Below are 22,915 nucleotides of genomic sequence, written 5' to 3' on the forward strand. Positions count from 1 at the left end.
ATGTGACTGGCCATGCAGTCCCCACAGCACAGAATGTTCCAGCCCCAAATAACAGTGCCGAGGTGGAGAAACACTACCTTATAGTTAGGATGACTTAGATGAGTTAATGTATATGTAAATCACTTAGAACAGTAAGCACTACCTGCTTACTATTAGAACCAAGCCTTGTGCTGAGTTTTTACATTTTCTCATTTAATTCATACACCATATTGAAGAGGTACCATTATTACCACTACTGCATAGGTTAAGAAAATTGAGGCTTAGGCGTGCTTAAGTACGTAACTTGCCCCAAATTGCAGTTAATCAATGAAATCCAGGTTTACGTGATAACAAAGTCCATGTGTAACTTGCCCCAAATTGCAGTTAATCAATGAAATCCAGGTTTACGTGATAACAAAGTCCATGTTTTTTACACTACCTAAAAAACTGACCCTTAGATGTTACACGTAAAGTAGAAACTCTTTGTTAAAGGAAGTCTGCTGTAAGTCCCCCTCTTAACCTCCCATTATGCTGTCTCCCAGTAGCCTGGATCTAGATAATTCAGTCCAAACTTTCGTTTTTCTTCCTTATCAAATAGAACCAACCCTAACAAAGTTAATCCTACTTTATAAAGCTGTTTTAGAGGTTCTTCCTTTTAGACAAATGAAATGGACTTCCTTGTAAATGTCATCCATTGGTTCTAGTTCTTTCTTCAGTGATAACCTTAACATGGTAACCTTAGGATTTTTAGGGCAGTGAAAACACCGTGATATTTTAACAATGGATACATGTTTGTCCAAGCCCATAGGATGCACAACACCAAGAGTGAACTGTAAAGTAAATGACGGGCTTTGGACGATGTCGTGTCAATGTTGGTTCATTGACTATAACAAACATACCACTCCAGTGAGTGATGTCGATATCAGGTAACTCTGCATGTATGGAAGCAAGTGTTTATGGGAAATCTCTGTACCTTCCTCTCAATTTGGCTGTGAAACTAAACCTGCTCCCCCAAAAATAAAGTCCTCAAAAAAAAAAAATGGTAACCATATTCTCAGAACAACAACAAAATCATAGTACATGTTGTGACAAAGAATTGTAGTGCTGTTTGGCGAAAGAAGTAGACGATGGAATGTAGATGATAGAATTTAGGGAAATTTATGATGTAGGGGGGGAAGAATTATTTGAAAAACAGACTGAAATCTTTCAGAAACCATTAAAGAAGGAATTCCAGAGACAGAAGCACACTACGATAATTAATTTTATTTGTTCAAGGACTCATCTTGCAAGCATTAAACCAAGCTTGGGCTTTGATTCTGGGAGCCCAGATTCACATACTTGGGAAGATAAGAGCAGACTGTGTTCCACGTACAGGGATGAAAACTAAAGGCTCGTGGTTAATCACACTGTAGTTTTAAGTTTCTAGAGCCTAGCAGCCAGAAGTCACAGGTCCTTCAGGTCCTTCTGGATGTCCCAGAGGGTGTCTGCACTTTTCTTGAGCTGTGCAACCTCATCATCCTTCAGCTTCTGGCTGATAACACTGGTTAACCCCCGAGCATTCAGGATACATGGAAGGCTCAAGAAGACTTCATTCTCAATGCCATACATCCCCTGCCAGAACAAGAAAAGCAATGAGATGAGGAAATGAAACCACAGGTTAAGAATGATCACAGGTACGAAGTTTGAACAGGAAGAACTGTAGGAAATTTGATAAGCATAAACTCATTCTTCAGTTTTTATCACTTACAGGCCTATATATCCCTAATACTTGTGTTTCTAATTAGATTTTATATACAGAATATACAAATACACACTATGATAAAACTAGAATTTTATGTATTTTATTGAGCTTATTGATACCTCTCTGCTTCAATACACTTTAATAGAATTTGATTATGTCTTCAAATTCAAATTACATTCAAATGTGGTTCTCACTGGGCTTCTTTTCATAAATTTTAAGTTTCTTAAAATTCTTTAGTTAAGGAGAGAATTTCAGGTAGTAGCCAACCTACAAGGTCCAGGAAAGTAGTTGGATGCCATTCAGAGGCAAGATTCTTGCAACACCCAAGAGTTGCTGAAAAAAAAAAAATCATACAATTCCCAAAACACTTTACCAGTTTATATTAAGTAAATTACTCAGAGGGTCAATTTAACTACATAATTAATTAAACTATTTTAGTATATTCATCAAGTCAGTTTAATATTTTTTTAAATTAACTTCAAAAGTTTTTGTATATACACCAAAGTGTAGGGAATAAACAAACTCCTATATATATGCACTCTAAGACTCAGCAATTATCCAATTTTTGCCATACTTGCTTTTAACTTTTTTGCCATAGTATCAAAAAACCCCCCAAACATCTGACACTGTGTTCTATCCCCCCAACATTTCTATATTTACCTCTTAGTTTCTTTGAATCTACTGCAGTTCCCCCCTTACTTTTTCACCCCTGCTGTTGACTTGTAGAAAATGAGTCCATTATCTTAGACAATGTTTTAATACAATTTTAGTTTTATTTAAAAATAATCAATTTCTATTTAACTGTTCCATAGCTTTTGAATTAAACTAAATTTGTTAAGGTATCAAATGCTACATACATCAACGCTAATCTATAGTTTAATATACCAACTTGAAATGAAACTATTAAACTTATTCAAATGATCATCTGAGAATATGCTGAATAAGATTCAGAGTTAATATTTAATTTGCCACATCATATAAGGGAGAAATGTAAAAATGCATTCAATGTCTCTACAAATTTTTGCTCTTATTGTCCTAAACTTCTGTTGGAAAGGAGAAAGGTTTCCATAAATCTTTGAGATGAAAAAATAACTGTGGACTGAGACATTATCTCATCCTTAAAATGAATCTACGTATAGAATACTCGACTAGAAATCATAATATTTTATAACAGTTTACCTTCACCATTGTTGACACTGGGTGAATCCTGGATAGATTTTTCAACATAGATTCAATAAGATCAGCCACACTTAATCCAATAGCCCAGTTGGTGTATCCTTTTAGCTTGATGACTTCATAGGCACTAAGGGAAAAAAAAAATTCATAAAAGAGATAATTGACACCAGACTCTTTGGGTTTGACTCCTACTGTCTCTTAACTGTGTAATCTTGAGTAAATTAATCTACCCGTCTCAGTGTCCGCTTCTGTAAAATAAGGATAACAGTGGTATCTACTTCATAAGTTTGTTAAATGAGTTAATATATATGTAAAATGTTTAAAATTTTAAAACTACATGGTAGGTGCTATGTAAACGCTTTGACAAATTTAAGTAGTTTATTGTATAAATGACTATAAAGTCACAGAGGTAAAATATACATTTTCCAACCAATCTTCTTATTCATAAACATCAATATTTCCAAAGATATTAATGAAATCAGGGAACAATGAAAGTAAAAGAGGCTTCACATTCAAAGGACAAAATATACTTTGATTTTCAGGTCCATTTGAGGCCACTAACCATTGTCACCTAAAATACTATGACCGGGGGCTTCCCTGGTGGCGCAGTGGTTGAGAATCCGCCTGCCGATGCAGGGGACACGGGTTCGTGCCCCGGTCCGGGAAGATCCCACATGCCGCGGAGCGGCTGGGCCTGTGAGCCATGGCTGCTGAGCCTGCGCGTCCGGAGCCTGTGCTCCGCAACGGGAGAGGCCACAACAGTGAGAGGCCCGCATGACGCAAAAAAAAATAAAATAAAATAAAAAAATAAAATAAAATACTATGACCAACTAACTTAAGAGAAAAGTAGTGGCAACACCTTGCCCGGCAACTTTCTGAGCACAAATTATACCCTTTGAAACCCACAAAGGCACTTGTACTTGAGAATTAGGTAGCAGGAGTTAACTGGGTATTAAAAAAAATTGGGATTTAATGCAATCTATCACCAATTAAAAGAACCTGGGCAAGTTATATTACCTGGGTGAGCCCTAGTTTTCTCGTTTATAAAATAAAGGGTTGGACTTCCCTGGTGGCGCAGTGGTTAAGAATCCACCTGCCAATGCAGGGGACATGGGTTCGAGCCCTGGTCCGAGAAGATCCCATATGCCACGAAGTAACTAAGCCCGTGTGCCGCAAATACTGAGCCTGCGCTCTAGAGCCCATGAGCCACAGCTACTGAAGCCCGCGAGCCTAGAGCCTGAGCTCCACAACAAGAGAAGACACCACAGTGAGAAGCCTGCACACCGCAACGAAGAGTAGCCCCTGCTCACCACAAACAGAGAAAGCCTGCACACAGCAACGAAGACCCAACACAGCCAAAAATAAAATAAAATAAAGTTGAACTAAACAAAATGATTCCATATTTGAGACGTTAGTTAGTCTTATAACAATTCTCTGAAAATAGAAGCTAACGTTTCTTGAATGCTTATCAATGATAAGTATATGTGATTTAACTCAATTGTTACAATAATTTATATGCCTTATGACTTTACAGAGGAGAAAACTGAGATTCAGCTTAGGGGTTAAATGGCTTCCCAAGACTATACAGTTAGTGTCAGTGCTATAATTTCAATCTAAGCCCACCTTCTTTACTCTGGTCCAAAATGACACCTTATTTTAGGATAAACATGAAGGTCATAGAAAGAGAAGACAGTAACAAAAGGCAATTTCAAAGAGAGAGAGGAGGACATCCTTGGTTGGGTGTGGAAAGATAAATACAGCACAGCTTAAACACTATCAGCAATCAATCATAAGTATTATTTAACGCAATTATGACACTCATAGCGTCTAGGTTTACTTTTCTAAATAAGCCAACCTTACGTGTCAACAGTCGGTATTTTGAAAGCCTTTCTCACTTGTTAATTCCATGTCCCACTCCTGTTACTCCTGCAATAGAATTTCTCTAGAAAAATATTTGCTTTCCCTAGGGGGACCAGCATAGCAAATTTGACCAGTATAAGTTAGCCTTGCCTGTTTCAGAAGATAATAGCCACATATTTACTATTATATATTGAGTTTATCTAAAAGATAAGAAAAAATAGAAAGAAAAATATAACAAAAAATAGAAAGAAAGAAAAAATAATAAAAAGAAGAACCCCCCCCCCAAACAAAGAGTAATTTTAAAAAAGAAAAAAACGGGAAAAAAAGCAACAACAACAAAAAAAACTTTTAAGTTTATCTGAACAGGCAGCCATGGGAAGTGTTCACAATTTTGTCTAACATGATACTAATTGTCAAGCTCCCTCCTGCGTACCTTTCAACCACCATCTTGTGCACTTCCTTCCAATTTTCACTATCATTGTCCGTTCCCATTTCTGGATTCAGTTCCTGGAGAGAAACACCTGCCACATTCACCCCACTCCACACAGCCACTGTGGGGGAAAAAATAAATACACAAACATTTTATCTATCTCTGACCTAATTTTTTAAAAATCTTTTCTTCTCTTAGTTCAGATTTCACCCCTGTTGCAAGTTACCCACTTACTGCTCCAATGACAACTGACTCCAATATACTTCCCTGCAAAGGCCGACATTTGCCTTCAAATCTGACCTTTTAACTTTCAACCATTTTGGTGCAAACAGAATTGCTGGGTAAAGCTTAAAGACATTATGAAATTCTTGCCTTTCCCAAGGTTTGTGAAATCCTAAGGGATTCTAGTTTGGGACAATTCTAAACTTTGGGTTTGAGGAATTCTTAACTTTTTGCCTGCTTATTTTTCAAATAAAAGCCCCCTTTATTCCTAGAGTGAAGTAAAAAACAAAAGAATTCTTGGAGAAAAACCCAAGTATCGTCTAATTTTATCTTATCATGCTCTAAGTTCAGTCCATTTCTGGAAAGAAACTCCATGTAACCACAATGAATTGCTCTGGTCTTAATTGCACCAAATATTTCCTTCCAGGAATGCCCCCAAAGGCATAGCAGACAAAGGTGTTATCATTGACTATATCTTTTGGAGGCTTTGATGCACCAAGCCTGTTACCTATTCTGAACACCTCTTGCCCATGCAAAAGTATATTTTGAAGATCTAGGCAAATAAAGATGGATTAAAATATGCTCTGTACCATGGACAAGTTTAGAATTTACTAGGAGAAACAGTTAGTAAAGGACACTAAAGCAATGGGATATGCTCTTACCGAGGGATGAAGAAAGTGTAATAAAACATAAATAAGGGTCTACTTAATGTAGGGGAAAATCAAATGTCAGAAAGCACTACAAAAAAATATGCCTTTGAACCGGACCTTGAAAAGTAGGTATGTGTTCCTTAGGGACCTTTGAAGGAAAACACTTAGATTCAGAAAATAAGATCAGAGCCCTGAGGCAAAGGCTAGAATCAACTGTGAAGGGCAAAGCTGCCCATGGCCAAACAAGACCATGTTTCAGTCCACAACTTTTGCTAATTCAGGGTAACTGTTGAGAAACTACAGCATTTTCCTGGTTTTTGTTGAAGACTGAAATCTACATAATCATGCCTAAGTGGTCATACTTTAATTCTCTTTCATTTTATGTACACAGTATAGATCAATACGGAAATGGGGGGGAGATGTTTTGGAAAAAATGACACAGTAATGAGTAAATAAAACATTGGATAGGAATCAGAAGACATGATTCTAGCTGCAGTTATGCCACTAGCCAGCTAAAGGATCTTCAACATGTAAGGTCACTTCCAGATCTGTTTCTAGCAATTGTGATAACTAGCACTGAGTTTTTACTGTACACCAGACATTGTACTACTTTATACAGCATATAAATTCAGGAAAATCCTTGGACATGAGAAACTCGTGAATGAAGTGGTACAATGTGCCAGAAAAAAAAAAAGTCAGCACCATCATATAAGAAAGCACCAATGCAATCATTTTAAGACCAAATTCTTACAGTACCCAAAGTAAACTCTACCAAAATCACATTACTAACTCTCACTAAATTCAAAGGAAAATTTACACCTTAACCTTTTAGGGAGAAAACAGCCCCTTGCGTATCAGGCAAAAGTGAATTTAGTAAAACAAAGATTATCATTATGCTTTGGATTATGACAATTTTATACCATAAGCCCATTAAATGTATACAATTCAATGTTTAAGACAAAATGTTGGAATTAGAATATCATGTTTGACAACCATCATAATGTATTTAGGCAAGAATCATAAGTGGATACTAAACTTAGCAGGCAAAAAGTTGATGAGGAATCAGGTATTTACCTAGTCAGTATCAAAGTAACCTCCCACAATTACTTATTAGTAATGTGAAGTACGTGAAAATATAGAAAATATAATGTAAAAACAAACAAAACAGTCAGAATGGCAAGAACACCACATAAGTACACAGTAAATATTGTCTTTTTTTTTTTTTTTACCACTTGAGTCGCCATGTTCTCCCAAAATCCATCCATGGCAGCTGCTGGGATGAATGCCAAGTTTTTCAGCCATAAGATAGCGAAATCTAGCAGAATCCAGATTACATCCACTTCCAATCACACGGTGCTTGGGTAATCCACTTAGTTTCCAGGTAACATATGTGAGAATGTCCACTAAAAATTTAAAATATAATATACGTAAGTACATCAAAACTGATTTCAACTGCTATGTCAATTAATGGGTTCCCTGGTTTACTCCTCTCACACTGCCCCATCCTCCAAGTAAGATGTGGCCAGAAAGATATAAATACTTGACTTTTCATAATGAGAGATAATGGGAGTTAGAAAGACAGGAAAAAAACTTAAGTTTTATAGTAAGAGAGATTGTAAAACATGGGAAATGCAATATTGCGGTTTTTATTTACATTATTACTTGAAACAAGAATACGTAAGAGTCTTGCAGATTAATTTACTATATATGGAAAGAAAGAGAAAAGGGGTTGAGTTAGTTCATCACTTAAGTTTCTTCCAATGCTAACATTCCATGATTATAACAACTGTCATCAGAAACCAAAAGCTATCAGTGACTAAACTACCAAGGCATGCTGCTATAAATTTCCCTGGGAACAAGATACTATTCAGTAAACAACTGTGATAATACAGGGTATTAACATTTTCTACTATTTAATGAAAGGAATTCTATGACACAACCTTTATTCTTGTGTGGCACAGAGACTGCAAAGCTAAAACCTGCTGGGCTAGAGAAGATCACAGCACTTACAGCCTAAGCTGTAAAAAGCAGGAAAACGTGCACACAGGAAGGCAAGTCTCCACCTCCACTCTCATATATAGACACCGGCTGAGATATTTTAAGGTTCATTTTGGCCTGGATATTATAAACTCTTCCTTGGCAACTTTGACTCAGTAGGAGTGACTCCCTGGAGGGTTAAGACTTTGAAGCTATACCTGGAAAAGCTGTATAACCAGTTAATACTGTGTGCCTTAAGCACAGGATGTGGTACAACTTCATATGTGCCTCCTGTTTGTCATTCATGTTCTACATCTATCTGCCGCCCTCTATTTATGAGAAGTTTTAGACGCAAGGTTGAACTATTTAGGAAACTCTTAATCCAGGATTACAGAGAATAATACTAAAATAATATCTGGTCTTGCTGCCTCCCAACTCTCAATATCCCATAAATTAGGGAATTCCCTGGTGGTCCAATGGCTAGGACTCTGTGCTTTCATTGCTGAGGGCCGGGGTTCAATCCCTGGTCTGGGACTAAGATACCACAAGCCACACGGTGCGGCTAAAACAAACAAACAAACAACAACAAAACCCCCATAAATTATAAGGATTTTCTTGGCTCTTATTCACAATCTTTCTCAATGTGAAGTGTGAGAGATAATTAGCTTTACCATTTTATCACTGTATCTACTGTGCTCACCAGTAAATAGTAAGCTTGATGACAAATTATAGGCAAAAGAAGTGTGAAACAGAGAGTGAATTTTGACTGTTTGGGTTGAAAAAAATGCAATTCTTTCTAACCAGAAGTTTTCAAGTTACAACATTTAATGTTAAGCATGTATCTGTCCATCAATACAGTCTATTTCTATTTTTAACCTAGACTAATTAATGGCTTGCTTAAACTCTTCAAATTCAATCAACTCAATTTTCAAGAATTTTAGAAATAAAGAAGAAGACTAGAAAGCATTTTCTGGAAAACAGAAGGTCAAATATGCTAAAATATTTCATCCAAATTGGAGTCACATTCAAATGCTTCATTACACATCCCAGGGTAATCTTGATAGAAAAGTTTAAAAGCTTTTAGACTTTAAAACAAAGCCAGATAAAACAAGCAGACGAAATTGCTTTACATAAAACTCTTCTCACATTCTTAAGCATGTGGCCTGGGACGGTGTCATTGGTTTTGCAAACACCACTCTTTTGTGGCCAAAGACAGAAGACACATGAATTGCTCCTGCCAGCAGACACCAGAACAGACTTTTTTAAGTTAAAAAAAAAAAAAAAAAATCCAAAACATTGAATTTAACAGAACTGAACCTTAAGGCATCATAGTAATACCTGGGTTAGAAACCACAATTATGATGCAGTCAGGACTGTACTTGACGATCTGAGGAATGATGAACTTGAAGACATTAACATTCCTCTGCACCAGATTCAGGCGACTTTCTCCCTCTTGTTGGCGAACTCCTGCAGTTACCACCACGATCTTGGAATTGGCGGTCACAGAGTAATCTTGAAGGAGAGGGGGAAAAAGTACTTTACACACAACTCTTCATCAAAACATGTCGTATAATATGCTCTAGGAATCTATACATAAGCTCCCAGAACGTACGTGAGAATTACATTTTCTGTATAAGGTGTCGAGTTGCAACACCAATGTTCTGTGGCTTTTTCCTCCTTGAGTGATGTGGAAACATTCCAACCATAACACTGACTCAGAAAATGGACCCAGGAAGTAAACATGGCCCTAAATTATGTTTCCGGCTAACAAATGCAAAATGCTATTGGTTTTAGAGAAGATTGGATTGTCAGTTAATAATACAAAGCATAAACACAGTGAGTCCAAAGTTCAACAGGCAGCCCTCCAACAAAAAAGCAATTTAAAGGTAACTGCAGACTCGTAATGTTAATTCAATCTATGAAGGGAAGGAAGGCACGCCAGTGTTCTTGGCTAGAATTTAATTTCTAATACTCAATATTTTAAAGAAGCTTATTCATTTTTAGCAGTGAGTCTCTCTAGAAAATATTTTATTTTTTTCCTCAAGGAAGTGCACCCTTTTCCCAAATTATAGACATTTTGATTTGATGTGGTCATTAGATTCAATAGCTGTGGATGATTCATATAATTAAACCATGTCCCTATGTGACTTTTTAGTTACTAATACTTTATCAGCTTCCTCTTCCGTAAAATGGAGGTAATAGTATCCATGTCTCATAGGGTTGCTGTGAAGATGAGATATGCAGAGTTTCACATTAGCATACCCAGAACGCTAATAATTCAATGAATAACAGCTGTTATTAGTAGTATTGCTAGGAATTATTTGGGGCCCACATTTCTACATCTGTAGGCACAGCTGTGCTGTGGTGACAGTGTCACAGCATAAACCCATTAATCCAGGACAAAGATGGCTAGAATATGAATTTAGTTAGTTTCCTCAAGGCACTCAAATTACTTTGTGCAATATTTTTTTCAGATCGAAAACATCCCTGTTCTCAGGTACGTGTAAACAAGCATTAGGATCCAATTTCCTAAAATGTCATGTACCAGATGTGTGGAAGGCAGTGGGGGAGGGACGACAGAGGTAACAATTATGGTTGTTTTTGAAGATGAATTGGACCCAGAAGGAAAGGAGAAACCAACAACACTAGATTCACCAGGATGGGAAAGCCGATCTTCTATAAAGGAGTGAGGATATCAATTTATTATTTGCTCACTTTGGGCATGAAATGAGGCTACCTTTGTCTGCCACAATTTTTGGTGTCTGAAGGAATAAGCTCCCATGCTGCAGGTCCATCATTTCTCCTTTGAGTTTATCTTCCAAAACATCCACAAGAGCAAGCTCATCAGTCAGAGACTACAAACACAAAAAACAGCTGTTAGGACCCGAAGCCACTGCAGGATACCTCAGCTGTCAGTACACGCCAGAGACTGTTGAAAGGGCAAAGTAACCAATGTCTAAAAACCTAGAGAAGAATTTTACCATGGAGTTAGGTGTGCTCTTTAAACAATTTCATGATAAAATGCCTTAAATAACAAACTATTACTATTTAAGATACCAATTTTTCAGAATTTCACCTTCTGGTACCCAACCGGCATTCGATGAGCATGATACCAACTGCTTTAAGAATCTGCAGACATGAAACCAACGTGGCTCAACAGTGGCCTCAGGGTGCACAAGTCTTCATATTCATGGGGGTTGGTGGTGAAAAAAGAGACAAAGACATAGAAACAACCTGGGGCAGTGTGTCCATCCCGAAGGTCACCCCCCAGTTTGGAGGGGTTTTGGAGAGGGCAGATTTAGTTTAAAACCATCAAGAGGTTGAGTTCACTTTAGAGCTGGCTTTGAAGCCCTGGTTGAAGCTAGGAATCCTCAGGTGGGCTCTGCCCAACTCGAATATCCTGGTGGGGAAAGGAAGGAGTCGTGGACACAGGGGTCCAGGGCTAGTGAATTCTCTATGCATGATCAACCCAAACTTGCCCAGTCTCAAGAGTTCTCTTATTTTCTATTCCAACCGTCACCTGTGCCATCCATCTGAAGCAAAACCGTAAATCAGGGCTTCCCTGGTGGCGCAGTGGTTGAGAGTCCGCCTGCCGATGCAGAGGACGCGGGTTCGTGCCCCGGTCCGGGAAGGTCCCACATGTCACGGAGCGGCTGGGCCCGTGAGCCATGGCCGTTGAGCCTGCGCGTCCGGAGCCTGTGCTCCGCTACGGGAAAGGCCACAACAGTGAGAGGCCCAAGTAACGCAAAAAAAAAAAAAAAAAAAAAAAAAAAAACCGTAAATCAATAATCATGTCCATTCTTCAGCAAGTCAACCTTTTCCTCTCAGAAAAATGAAGGGGGGAGGGTATCAATCTAATTGCATCTAAATAACTTTTCAGCTTTTAAAGCTGGTTGTCTTGCGAAAACTCATACATAATTCACAGTCGTTATCCTTCCCATTGAAACATCACCCGAATCCTGGCCTTTACTGGTTTTAGCAAAAAAAATGGGCTGTTAGCAAAATAATTAGCTTAATATGCTATATCACACTTAACAATGCAAATACCTCTTTGAAGGATAGTGAGATCAGCTAGGTAAAGGGTAAAGGGTGCTGATGGGGAAAAAAGCGTTAAGTAACTGGGGTTCAGGAAGCACTTTGAAGGCTACAATAGAAGAATCCAGGGTGGAACTGGAGGGGTCGGTAAGGCATTCAGCAGCGGAGGGAAAGCAGAGGTGAGCAGCCAGGAAGAAAACTGGGCCCAGTTAAGCTGCCAACGAAGCAGGTCCCGCTCCCCGTAGGAGCCAAGGAATGAACACTGCCCCGTTTCTAGAAGGCCAGTGGCAGCTGGCCTCAAGCAGTGAGCCACAACAGGCCTGCTTGTGAGGGTTCCCCTGAGACTCAAGCCTCCCTGTGACTGAATGTGTTCTTAGTTCCAAGCAGTTGATTCACTTGCAAGCTTCTGAAATGACCCTTTTATGAGCTGGGAGGTACTTGGTAAATATTTTCTCATTTCCATGTATGTCAAATACTGGCATTAATGTTCACCCATTTTCACTTAAACTCATGTTTCAACACTGTAAAAATGGTTTCGTGCCTCTGCAGCCTCCGACAAGACCACACAAAACCCTCATTTGTGTTTCTGAAGCCCTAAAACCATACAAGAGAACGTAATAACCGTGCCGTCAAGGTCCCGAGGCCCACAAACGTCACTCTTATTTTGGGAACATCACATGGGCGCTGTGAAAGTCAAAGGGGCACAACAATTTGGGGCTGAAGTGGAAAAGGATGTCACAGGATCTCAGATCCTGTGTTTTGTATCAGTGGGTAGAGAATTGTCTGCGAAGTGCATAGTCAGCTGGCAAGGAAGGAAGAGATCCAACACTTTGAGAAAATAACTGCAGCGCTGAATTTAGCTGCATCAGTGGGACTAAATATCCTCCCAGTGGGAGGCAGGCAAATAGAAGATGTGTGACTAAGTACTGACACTTTGGCTTAAAGAAATCTTCTGCATTCACACAGTGTATATTAGCCATATGTATATTCCACTTACGCTGTAAATATATTTTAAAATGTTTGATACCTCAACGGTTGGATTCATCGCAAAAGCAGTAACTTATTAAGGAACAAGATCAGTTAGAGGCCAAGGACGTTGCCGCTGAAACCTTGTTAACATACTACAAAAACTGTCTCTTTAGATGAATCTAAAGTTCCATGTGGACAAGACACAGCCATAGTCTACCTCTTGGCCCTCTTAGCTAGTAAATTATTGCTGCCAGTGGCTTAATATTTGATGGCTGCATTTTTATATTCGAGTGTTCAGTTTGCATGACATTTTGTGGGAGGAAAAGGTATAACTTTTTCCAAATAATTAGCTAAATGGACAAGCACCATTTATTCAATAATTTGTTTTTCTTCTCCTCTGGAATCCCACTTTTCATTAAATACTCTTTGGTCCTGTTTCTGGGCTTTGAGTCTGTTACATTAACCTGTCTATTCTTGTACAGACACCAAATTCTAATTAAGTCTCACTTTTAGGCCAAGTCTTGCACTGCAAAAAGTACTTTGCAGTATGTAATTACATTGCTCCTTCTAAGAGACTCCTTATGCTGGGTTTGTACCACGAGAAGGTAGCTACAGTTGACTGAATCAAGAACAGACACTCAAACCAAAAACAGCTGCACAGAGGCTAAGGGTGGAATAACTGAATGGAACCTCTGTATGACCTTGACAACATGATGGGATCTTGGAAGCCAAAACAGAGCTTGTGATTGGTGGGGGTGGCAGGAGAAGCCATGAAAAAGGAAAAGCTATGATCAAAATCTGACCAGATGTTAAGTGCGGTTTCTTCGTAATAGCGGGAATATCCATTTATTTAATAGATATTTCCTACTGAATGTGCCAGGCGTTATTCTACTAATGAGGAACACAGTAATGAACAAATCTGGCAAAGGTTCCTGCCCTCGTGGAATGTACCAGGAAGGGAACAGGAGAGTGAAGCAAACACTTTAAGGTGACTCTGATAATGGAAGTGCTATAAACAGTGCAAGGCAGGGTGAAGTTAAAGGTTAGGGAAGGACGCTTACTTGCTATTGGACAGTCAGGGAAGGCCTGCCCAAAAAGCGTGCCGTGAATGATGGGAGGGAGACATTCATTCCAGGGGAAGGGAAATCAAGTACTGAAAGGGTTTAAGCAGCCATGAGCCTGGTGTTCTGAAGAAAGAGGGCAGAAGGTAAGAGATGAAGTCGGAGTCAGTACCACATTGCACTGGAAAGGCACTCCTGACCCTCTGAATGGTGCCCCCTGGAGGTGTGCACCCCGCCTTGCTCTGAGAGACAGGCAGGGAAAGATCCTTGACGCCTCATTGCATACGATGTATGCGTGTAGCTGACGTGCACTGTTACACTATCAGAAAGTTCTAAGTAGGGAAGCTGTTTTTATAGAAGCTCACTATGGTTTCCATGTTGGCACTGAGGCTGGGGAGAGTGGTCAAGAGAAGCAGAAAACACCGGTGTCTTTGTAGGTGGCGGACGTTGTACTCAGGAGCCTCGGCTGCCTCCACGGGCCCGCTTAAGGCGGGGGCCTTCTCAACCTCTGTCCCTGGTGCCCCAGCTTTGCTCACTTTCTGGGCCAGAGCAGCGTGTGTCCTCTGAAAAGCACACTGGTGATGGACTCAGAGACTGGATCTGGCACTCAGGATCTCTGAGATCTTAATCAAGGGGCTTACTCTTTCTGAGTCTGTCCTTTGCCAACGGTAATATAGAGATGACAATATCCCCTAGAACTTTTCTAGAGGAATAAGGTAACATGCAGACACCTGACAAAACAGCACTGTTAGTTCCCTTTCTTATTAAACCAGTGGGGTTTATAATCCTTACAAAAGAGTAATGACCTTGACTCTAATTCTTCCCCATTAAAAGAAGATTTCAACACTTGAGTAATAAAATGGTCTTTCAACAAGGCAGCCCTTCCTTCCCAGCAGCTCCGTTGGAAGATCCCTGCTGTGTTAGGGGCCCAGTCTGTTCTCTCCAGCACTAGAATTGGGCCAAAGTATTATATAACTGCAGAGAGGAGAGCCTCAACTAAATTATTTACCCAAGAGGATTTTAAATTTACAGTTAAAACAATCAGCGATAGGGAGGGTGGGAGAGAGGGTGATGCAAGAGGGAAGAGATATGGGAACATATGTATATGTATAACTGATTCAGTTTGTTGTAAAGGAAAAACTAACACACTATTGTAAAACAATTATACTCCAATAAAGATGTTAAAAAAAATAAAAAATAAAAAATAAAAAAATAAAAAAATAAAAAAATTAAAAAAAAAAAAAAAAAAACAATCAGCGAGGTACTCCTTGTAGAATCATGACAGCTCAGATATGGTTTCCTGAAAATCCAAATTTTGAGATTAGCAGGAGGAATGAAAAATCTTTAGCTAGTGTGTTAGTAATACATTTATGTCTGGGGGGATGGGAGAGAGAAAATAGGAGCTTGGGATTAACGTATACACACTACTATATATAAAATAGGTAAACAAGGACCTACTGTATTTTTTTTTTTTTTCCCTGTGGTACGTGGGCCTCTCACTGTTGTGGCGTCTCCTGTTGCGGAGCACAGGCTCCGGACGCGCAGGCTCAGCGGCCATGGCTCACGGGCCCAGCCGCTCCGCGGCACGTGGGATCCTCCCGGACCGGGGCACGAACCCGTGTCCCCTGCATCGGCAGGCGGACTCTCAACCACTGCGCCACCAGGGAAGCCCCGGACCTACTGTATTATACAGGGAACTATACTCAATGTTTTGTAATAACCTATAATGGAAAAGAATCTGAAAAAGATATAACTGAATCACTTTGCTGTACACTTGAAACTAACACAACACTGTAAATCAACTATACTTCAATTAAAAAAAAAATACCCTTCTTTAATTGCCCCATACTAGCACAGAATGAAAAGAAACTGCAGAGTCACTATGGTTAAGAGTTCAGAGCCCTGGGCTCAAAATACAGCTCTACCATTACCAGCTGTGTGACAACAGGCAGGCCACTTACTGAAGCCTCAGCTACCTCATCTGGAAACAGGATATGAACACTTCACATTGCTTGAGATTGTTGTTTAAAATGAAGCATTTTAGTCAAACCACTTCAAACATGGCATATATTTTAAAAGAAAGGTAAGCTGGAATACTTTTCATTTTTACCGGTATGAAGGATGAACACTAAATTGTGATTATTTAAATTCCCTGTAATTTGGGAAGCAGCTCTCCTAAATCAGGGGAACCTAGCCAATGAAAACTAGCAAGAAAAAAATGCAAAAGAACAAAACTTTCATTGGTGTGCACTACATATTTTTAGTTGATTTCTTTGATGACTTTTTCCTCAGTGAAGATTCAGAATTTGTTGCTTTAGAATTTAACTTTTGTAAATAGAAATATGCTTGGCTAGGAGTTATTCAAGCAGCCTTCACATACAATACAAATGGACAGTGTTCTCTACGGAAGGCCAGGCAGCATTGCGGGGAGGGGTTCCCCTAAAAAACATTTACGACAGCCTTCAGAAAGAACAAGGATCAATTCAATGAGGTAAGTAAGAATACAGGAAGCAAACTAAAAGTCTAAGGAGGTATCTGGGGAAAATATAATCTGGAGGAGTAGAGGGTGCTAGTAGCATGTTGTCAGTGTTAAATCTGATGTTGATAATTGAACTATGTGAGAATATGTCCTATTTTGAGGAAACGTACTCTGACAGACAGAAGGAAAGGAAGGGCACGTTTGCATTTATTCTCTAATGGTTCAGAAAAAAGTCCATACAAGTGTGCGCACGTGCGTGCACCCACACCTACACACACACACACACACAAATATGTCAAGAATTGGTAAACATGGGTGAAGTGAATATGGAAGTTTTATTTTTTTTATATTCTTGCAAATTTTTCTGTAAACTTGAAATTATTTCAAAATAAAATACTGGGTGGGGGTCTGAGGGGAGTAATAGGATATTTCCATGACCTCAAAAAGTGACTGTGAAGATTATTTATTACCTATAGAGGGTTAAGGGACCTTTGCAGTGGAGAAATCTGACAGTTACCACTTCAACCAGAGGACTCTCGGGCACCACCAGTCATGAGACAAAATTGTGATGCATTGTGAAGGACGTGCCACCACCCCACCTCCCAAATCTAACCTGAACCCAATTACAAGGAAACATCAGACCAACATAAATTGGGGGGCATCCTACAGACAGAACCGATGGGGATTCTACAAACATATCAATGACATGACAGACAAAGAAAGACTCAGTTCCAGATTAAAGAAGAAAGAGACATGACAAGTATACAAAAATATGACCTTGAATTAGGGGAGAAAAGGCAGGATTTTGATAGTTGGAGAACTTTTAATCTGGGTACTGTATATTAGATAATAGCATTTTATCAGTATTAAATTTCCTGAGCACAGTAACTCTGTTGTGTCAGATAGGAAGAATGTCATTCTCTCAGCAAATACATGCTAATGTGTTTAAAGGTGAAGTATCACGATGACTACAACTTATTTCAAATTATTCAGGAAAAAAAAATCTTTTAAAGATACAATCAAATTCTCAGATACCTAAAGAGACTGTATACACATGCTGAAATTATCTATCATGTATGGTGTTTTTTTCTTTTTGTTTTTTAATTAATTTTTATTGGAGTATAGTTGCTTTACAATGTTGTTAGTTTCTGCTGTACAACAAAGTGAATCAGCTATACATATATCCCCTCTTTTTTGGATTTCCTTCCCATTTAGGTCACCACAGAGCACTGAGTACAGTTCCCTGTGCTATACACAATAGGTTCTCATTAGTATGTATGGTGTTCTTGAAAGTACGTACCTTTCCCAGAATGCTGATGGCACATGCCATACCAACTTGTCCAACACCCACTACAGTGATTTTATTGTTTGGGACCATTGCCTCTTCTTCCGCAACTGGTGCAATCAGTTTTTCTTTAAGAGTTGCCATTGTGCCCTGAAAGAAAATAATCAAAATATTATACATGTGTCCACATGAGAAACCTGCGTGGGAATGTGTAATGTTACTGTTGCAAGTTTGAACTAAAATACATTTTAAAAGGAGCATAATGGTATTCTAGAGCACAGAATATATTTTAAAAAAACAATGTGATAAACCATATTAACAAATTGAAGGAGAAAAACCATATGATAATCTCAATAGATGCAGAAAAAGGTTTCAACAAAATTCAACACCCATTTATGATAAAAACCCTCAAGAAAGTAGGCATAGAGAGAACTTACCTCAACATAATAAGGGCCATATAAGACAAACACACAGCCAAAATCGTTCTCAATGGTGAAAAAATGAAACCGTTTCCTCTAAGATCAGGAACAAGACAAGGTTGTCCACCCTCACCACTACTATTCAACATAGTTTTGGAAGTTTTAGCCACAGCAATCAGAGAAGAAAACAAAATAAAAGGAATCCAAAACAGAAAAGAAGTAAAGCTGTCACTGTTTGCAGATGACATGATACTATACATAGAGAATCCTAAACATGCTACCAGAAAACTACTAGAGCTAATCAATGAATGTGGGAAAGTAGCAAGACACAAAATTAATGCACAGAAATTTCTTGCATACCTATACTCTGATGATGAAAAATCTGAAAGAGAAATTAAGGAAACACTCCCATTTGCCACTGAAACAAAAAGAATAAAATACCTAGGAATAAACCTACCTAGGGAGACAAAAGACCTGTATGCAGAAAACTATAAGACACTGATGAAAGAAATTAAAAATGATATAAATAGGTGGAGAGATATACCATGTTATTGGATTGGAAGAATCAACATTGTGAAAACGACTATACTACCCAAAGCAATCTACAGATTCAATGCAATCCCTATCAAACTACCAATGGCATTTTTCACAGAACTAGCACAAAAAAATTCACAAATTGTATGGAAACACAAAACACCCCAAATATAGCCAAAGCAATCTTGAGAAAGAAAAATGGAGCTGGAGGAATCAGGCTCCCTGACTTCAGACTATACTACAAAGCTACAGTAATCAAGACAGTATGGTACTGGAACAAAAACAGAAATATAGATCAATGGAACAGGATAGAAAGCCCAGAGATAAACCCACACACATATGGTCACCTTATTTTTGATAAAGGAGGCAAGAATATAAAATGGAGAAAAGACAGCCTCTTCAATAAGTGGTGCTGGGAAAACTGGACAGCCACATGTAAAAGAATGAAATTAGAACACTCTGTAACAACATACACAAAAATAAACTCAAAATGGATTAAAGCCCTAAATGTAAGCCCAGACACTATAAAACTCTTAGAGGAAAACATAGGCAGAACACTCTATGACATAAATCACAGCAAGTTCCTTTTTGACCCACCTCCTAGAGAAATGGAAATAAAAACAAAAATAAACAAATGGGACCTAATGAAACTTAAAAGCTTTTGTACAGCAAAGGAAACCATAAACAAGACGAAAAGACAACCCTCAGAATGGGAGAAAATATTTGCAAAGGAAGCAACTGACAAAGGATTAATATCCAAAATTTATAAGCAACTCAGGCAGCTCAATAACAAAAAAACAAACAACCCAATCCAAAAATGGGCAGAAGAACTAAATAGACATTTCTCCAAAGAAGATATACAGATTGCCAACAAACACATGAAAGAATGCTCAACATCATTAATCATTAGAGAAATGCAAATCAAAACTACAATGAGATATCATCTCACACTGGTCAGATTGGCCATCATCAAAAACTCTAGAAACAATAATGTTGGAGTGGGTGTGGAGAAAAGGGAACACTCTTGCACTGCTGGTGGGAATGTAAATTGATACAGCCACTATGGAGAACAGTATGTAGGTTCCTTAAAAAACTAAAAATGGAACTACCAAACGACCCAGCAATCCCACTACTGGGCATATACCCTGAGAAAACCATAATTCAAAAAGTGTCATGTACCACAATGTTCACTGCAGCTCTATTTACAATAGCCAGGATATGGAAGCAACCTAAGTGTCCATCAACAGATGAATGGATAAAGATGTGGCACATATATACAATGGAATATTACTCAGCCATAAAAAGAAACAAAACTGAGTTATTTGTAGTGAGGTGAAGTAAGTCAGAGAAAAACAAATACCATATGCTAACATATATATATATATATATATATATATGGAAATCTAAAAAAAAAAAAAAAAAAAAAGATTTTAAAGAACCTAGGGGCAGGACAGGAATAAAGACGCAGATGTAGAGAATGGACTTGAGGACACAGGGAGGGGGAAGGGTAAGCTGGGACGAAATGAGAGAGTGGCATGGACATTAGGAGAATATCAGCCTTTGAGTGAGTTTCCTTCCAGCCATTAAAGAAAAAGCCAAAAAAGTTGTTAAAAAAATGTCAACTGTTAGAGAACATTTATACAGTAGCACCAATTTTATCTGTGCCATCAGATTATCAGCTGAGTGTTCTGGATAACTAAAACAAAAGGCAAAATTTATTGTATCAACCTGCTTTCTTAAACAAAGAGGGTACAGATCATTTGAAAAGCCCTTTCTTCGGAATTAAGTATCATTTATAATTGTAACCCGTTATAATGTCTAGTATTTGTGTTTGCCTTTTACTTTTAATGCTGTTAACTTATAGGACAATGTCCCTGTTTCAAACTGTACCCCTGCTTCCGTCCCGTTTTTTGTTTCTCCTCTGCAAAGGACTAAGTAACAAAACCTAGTTTAGTAATTGTATATGTTAAGTAAGAGTTGGTAAGGCTCCAAGTTGGAATAAAGTACTTGATTTGGAGATAACTGTTTAACAACTCTTTCATTCTATAGCTATTTTTTTCCCCAAAAACTATTTTCCCCCAAACATGAGGGACTAAACTCAAAGATTATTTTGCCTTTACAAAGCCTATTTGCAGTTTTCTCCTGGATGCTAGAGAAAAAAGAAATATACAATGATGTACAACTGTCTCCACAAATAGATGACCTTAACAATGAAGCTCACACATGTCCTGCATATTGCGCAGAATCAGAAGAATGCCGCCTCTCTTGGTGAACAGATACAAACGCACAGATTTTCTTTATTATGTTATTTTCACTAGTTGGTTTGTTTAAGATCCTTTAGGTATACAGAGGATCCAGTAAAGCAGTGGAAAACAAAAATCCAGAAAGACTGCTATAGAAATACAGATTAGATGTCCAGAAAGACCTTTTAAGCTATTTGGGGAATTTCAGAAATGACAGTGTATAAGCTTGAAAAGTACAGATTTTCTCTCAGATCTTTCTAGAGAAAAAGTGATTTAATTTTCTTTTTTCCCCGCTTAACAGGGGTTCTAACAGGAGTTGTAAGAAATTAGAAGAAAATGTTTTATATTATACACAGGCCTGCCTCAAGATCAGAGTGGTGGCTTGTAAGGGAAAAGAATGATAAACAGGGTAAAAATTACCTCCGATGTTTGGTCCTTTACATCCCCACGCTCCTGACCCCTTCTGTAGATATAAATCATTAGCAATGAACCCGGGCCTTAAGTTCAGCGACAAAGCTCCACTTTGCAGACTAACCTTTTAAAGAGCCCAGTTTTGCCGTGCGATACCTTCACTAGTAAGTGCTGGCTCTTCCCCTCCTCCTACCCCCTCAGGCCCCAGCTGCAGCGGCTGTGCAGGCCACCCACGGGCCACCTCTTCCTCTTGTCGCCCGCAGCGCAGAGCGCAGGTCACAAGGGGAGGCAGCAACCACGGATCTCCCCGGACAAGGTTTCTAGGGCGAAAAGTCTAGGCCTTCCTCACGCTCAACACCCAAAGCGGGCAAATAAACAAAGCACCCGAAGCACCAAGAAAAGAGGCCAGAAACGAGCCGGCCCATCGCTCCGGGAAGGGCTGCGTGTGCCGCAGCCTGGGAGAGGCTGGAGGGCAGGGCCAAGATCGTCCTTCACCCTCAACCCCGAAAAGCCGGGCATTTCTCCATTCCCGTGGTAATGGACGCCAATTCCCAGGCTCACGATCCGCCAGCCTCACGGGTCACCTGGCCCCTTCTCCCTCCCCCAGCTCCTCAAGCACGTGTCCGGGCTCCCGCCAGCAGGCACCGAGGGTGATGCGGCGGCCATGAACCCATCAAGGACACGCAGGGCCCGGGATTACCTGCAGATGCAACAAGTCTGTCCCCCGGGGGAGCACGGGCTGGCGGCGAGCCCCGAAGCGTGGCGGACAAAGCCCGGGCGCTCGGTCGCAGCCCCTCCGCCCCGCCCTGCTCCCCAGCCCAGGGCACGGCCCCCGCCCCAACCCGAGTCCGGATGCTCAGGGCTACAGGCCCGGGAGCGCAGATGTCCTTCCTGGCCCTTCCCCCAGTCTTGCTACACAAGGATTCCCTTCCACGTCCCACCCGGTCTGCTCGAGAGCCAGGATTCAGGGTCCCGAGCAGAAACCTACCAGGGGAGAGAAAGTTCTCGAGACGGCGGTAAGGGTCGCACGGAGAAGACAAAGTCGGCAGCGTGCGTCTCCTTCAGCGCAGGATCCGCAAGGAGGGAGGAGGAGGCGGGGCCCGCCCCTCGGCCGCCTCTGAGCTTCCTCTATTGTGATTGGAAACCCGAGCCCCGCCCACCCCTCCCCTCGACTCGCTCAGTGCCCTTCAAGGACAAGGGCTCAAATGTGCCCACGCCCTCCCTCGGCCCAATTGAGAGGGTCACCTTCTGGCGGCTAAGGCGGCCTCGCTGTCAGCCAGTCTCACGGCGGCTTACAGACTTTTCCACACAGAGGCTGCGTTATTTCTAAACCGTGACCACCTTTGACCCTTCGGACTCTTACGCTCTAGTTTGGATAAGTTTAGTCCCAATAGAAGTAAATTTCTGTTTTGCATTCCACATCAACTTCAGGGGACCACTGTTC

The 22,915-nt window shown here is 39.8% G+C and overlaps 1 protein-coding gene across 1 annotated transcript; it reads right to left on the reverse strand.

Annotated features, from left to right (window-relative positions):
• Window positions 1–1,222: 1,222 nt before the first annotated feature.
• Window positions 1,223–22,780, reverse strand: LDHB (lactate dehydrogenase B). The gene is made up of 8 exons (XM_059080817.2): window positions 22,460–22,780; window positions 17,880–18,014; window positions 10,773–10,890; window positions 9,374–9,547; window positions 7,288–7,461; window positions 5,190–5,307; window positions 2,900–3,023; window positions 1,223–1,590 (listed from the first exon to the last, which is right to left on the reverse strand). Exons 2-8 carry the CDS (start codon window positions 18,006–18,008, stop codon window positions 1,423–1,425), a joined length of 1,005 nt encoding a protein of 334 aa, XP_058936800.1. The 5' UTR covers window positions 18,009–18,014; window positions 22,460–22,780; the 3' UTR covers window positions 1,223–1,422.
• Window positions 22,781–22,915: the final 135 nt, after the last annotated feature.

The sequence above is a fragment of the Kogia breviceps genome, chromosome 12 (assembly GCF_026419965.1).
Source record: "Kogia breviceps isolate mKogBre1 chromosome 12, mKogBre1 haplotype 1, whole genome shotgun sequence".
Classification (NCBI taxonomy): Eukaryota; Metazoa; Chordata; class Mammalia; order Artiodactyla; family Physeteridae; genus Kogia; species Kogia breviceps.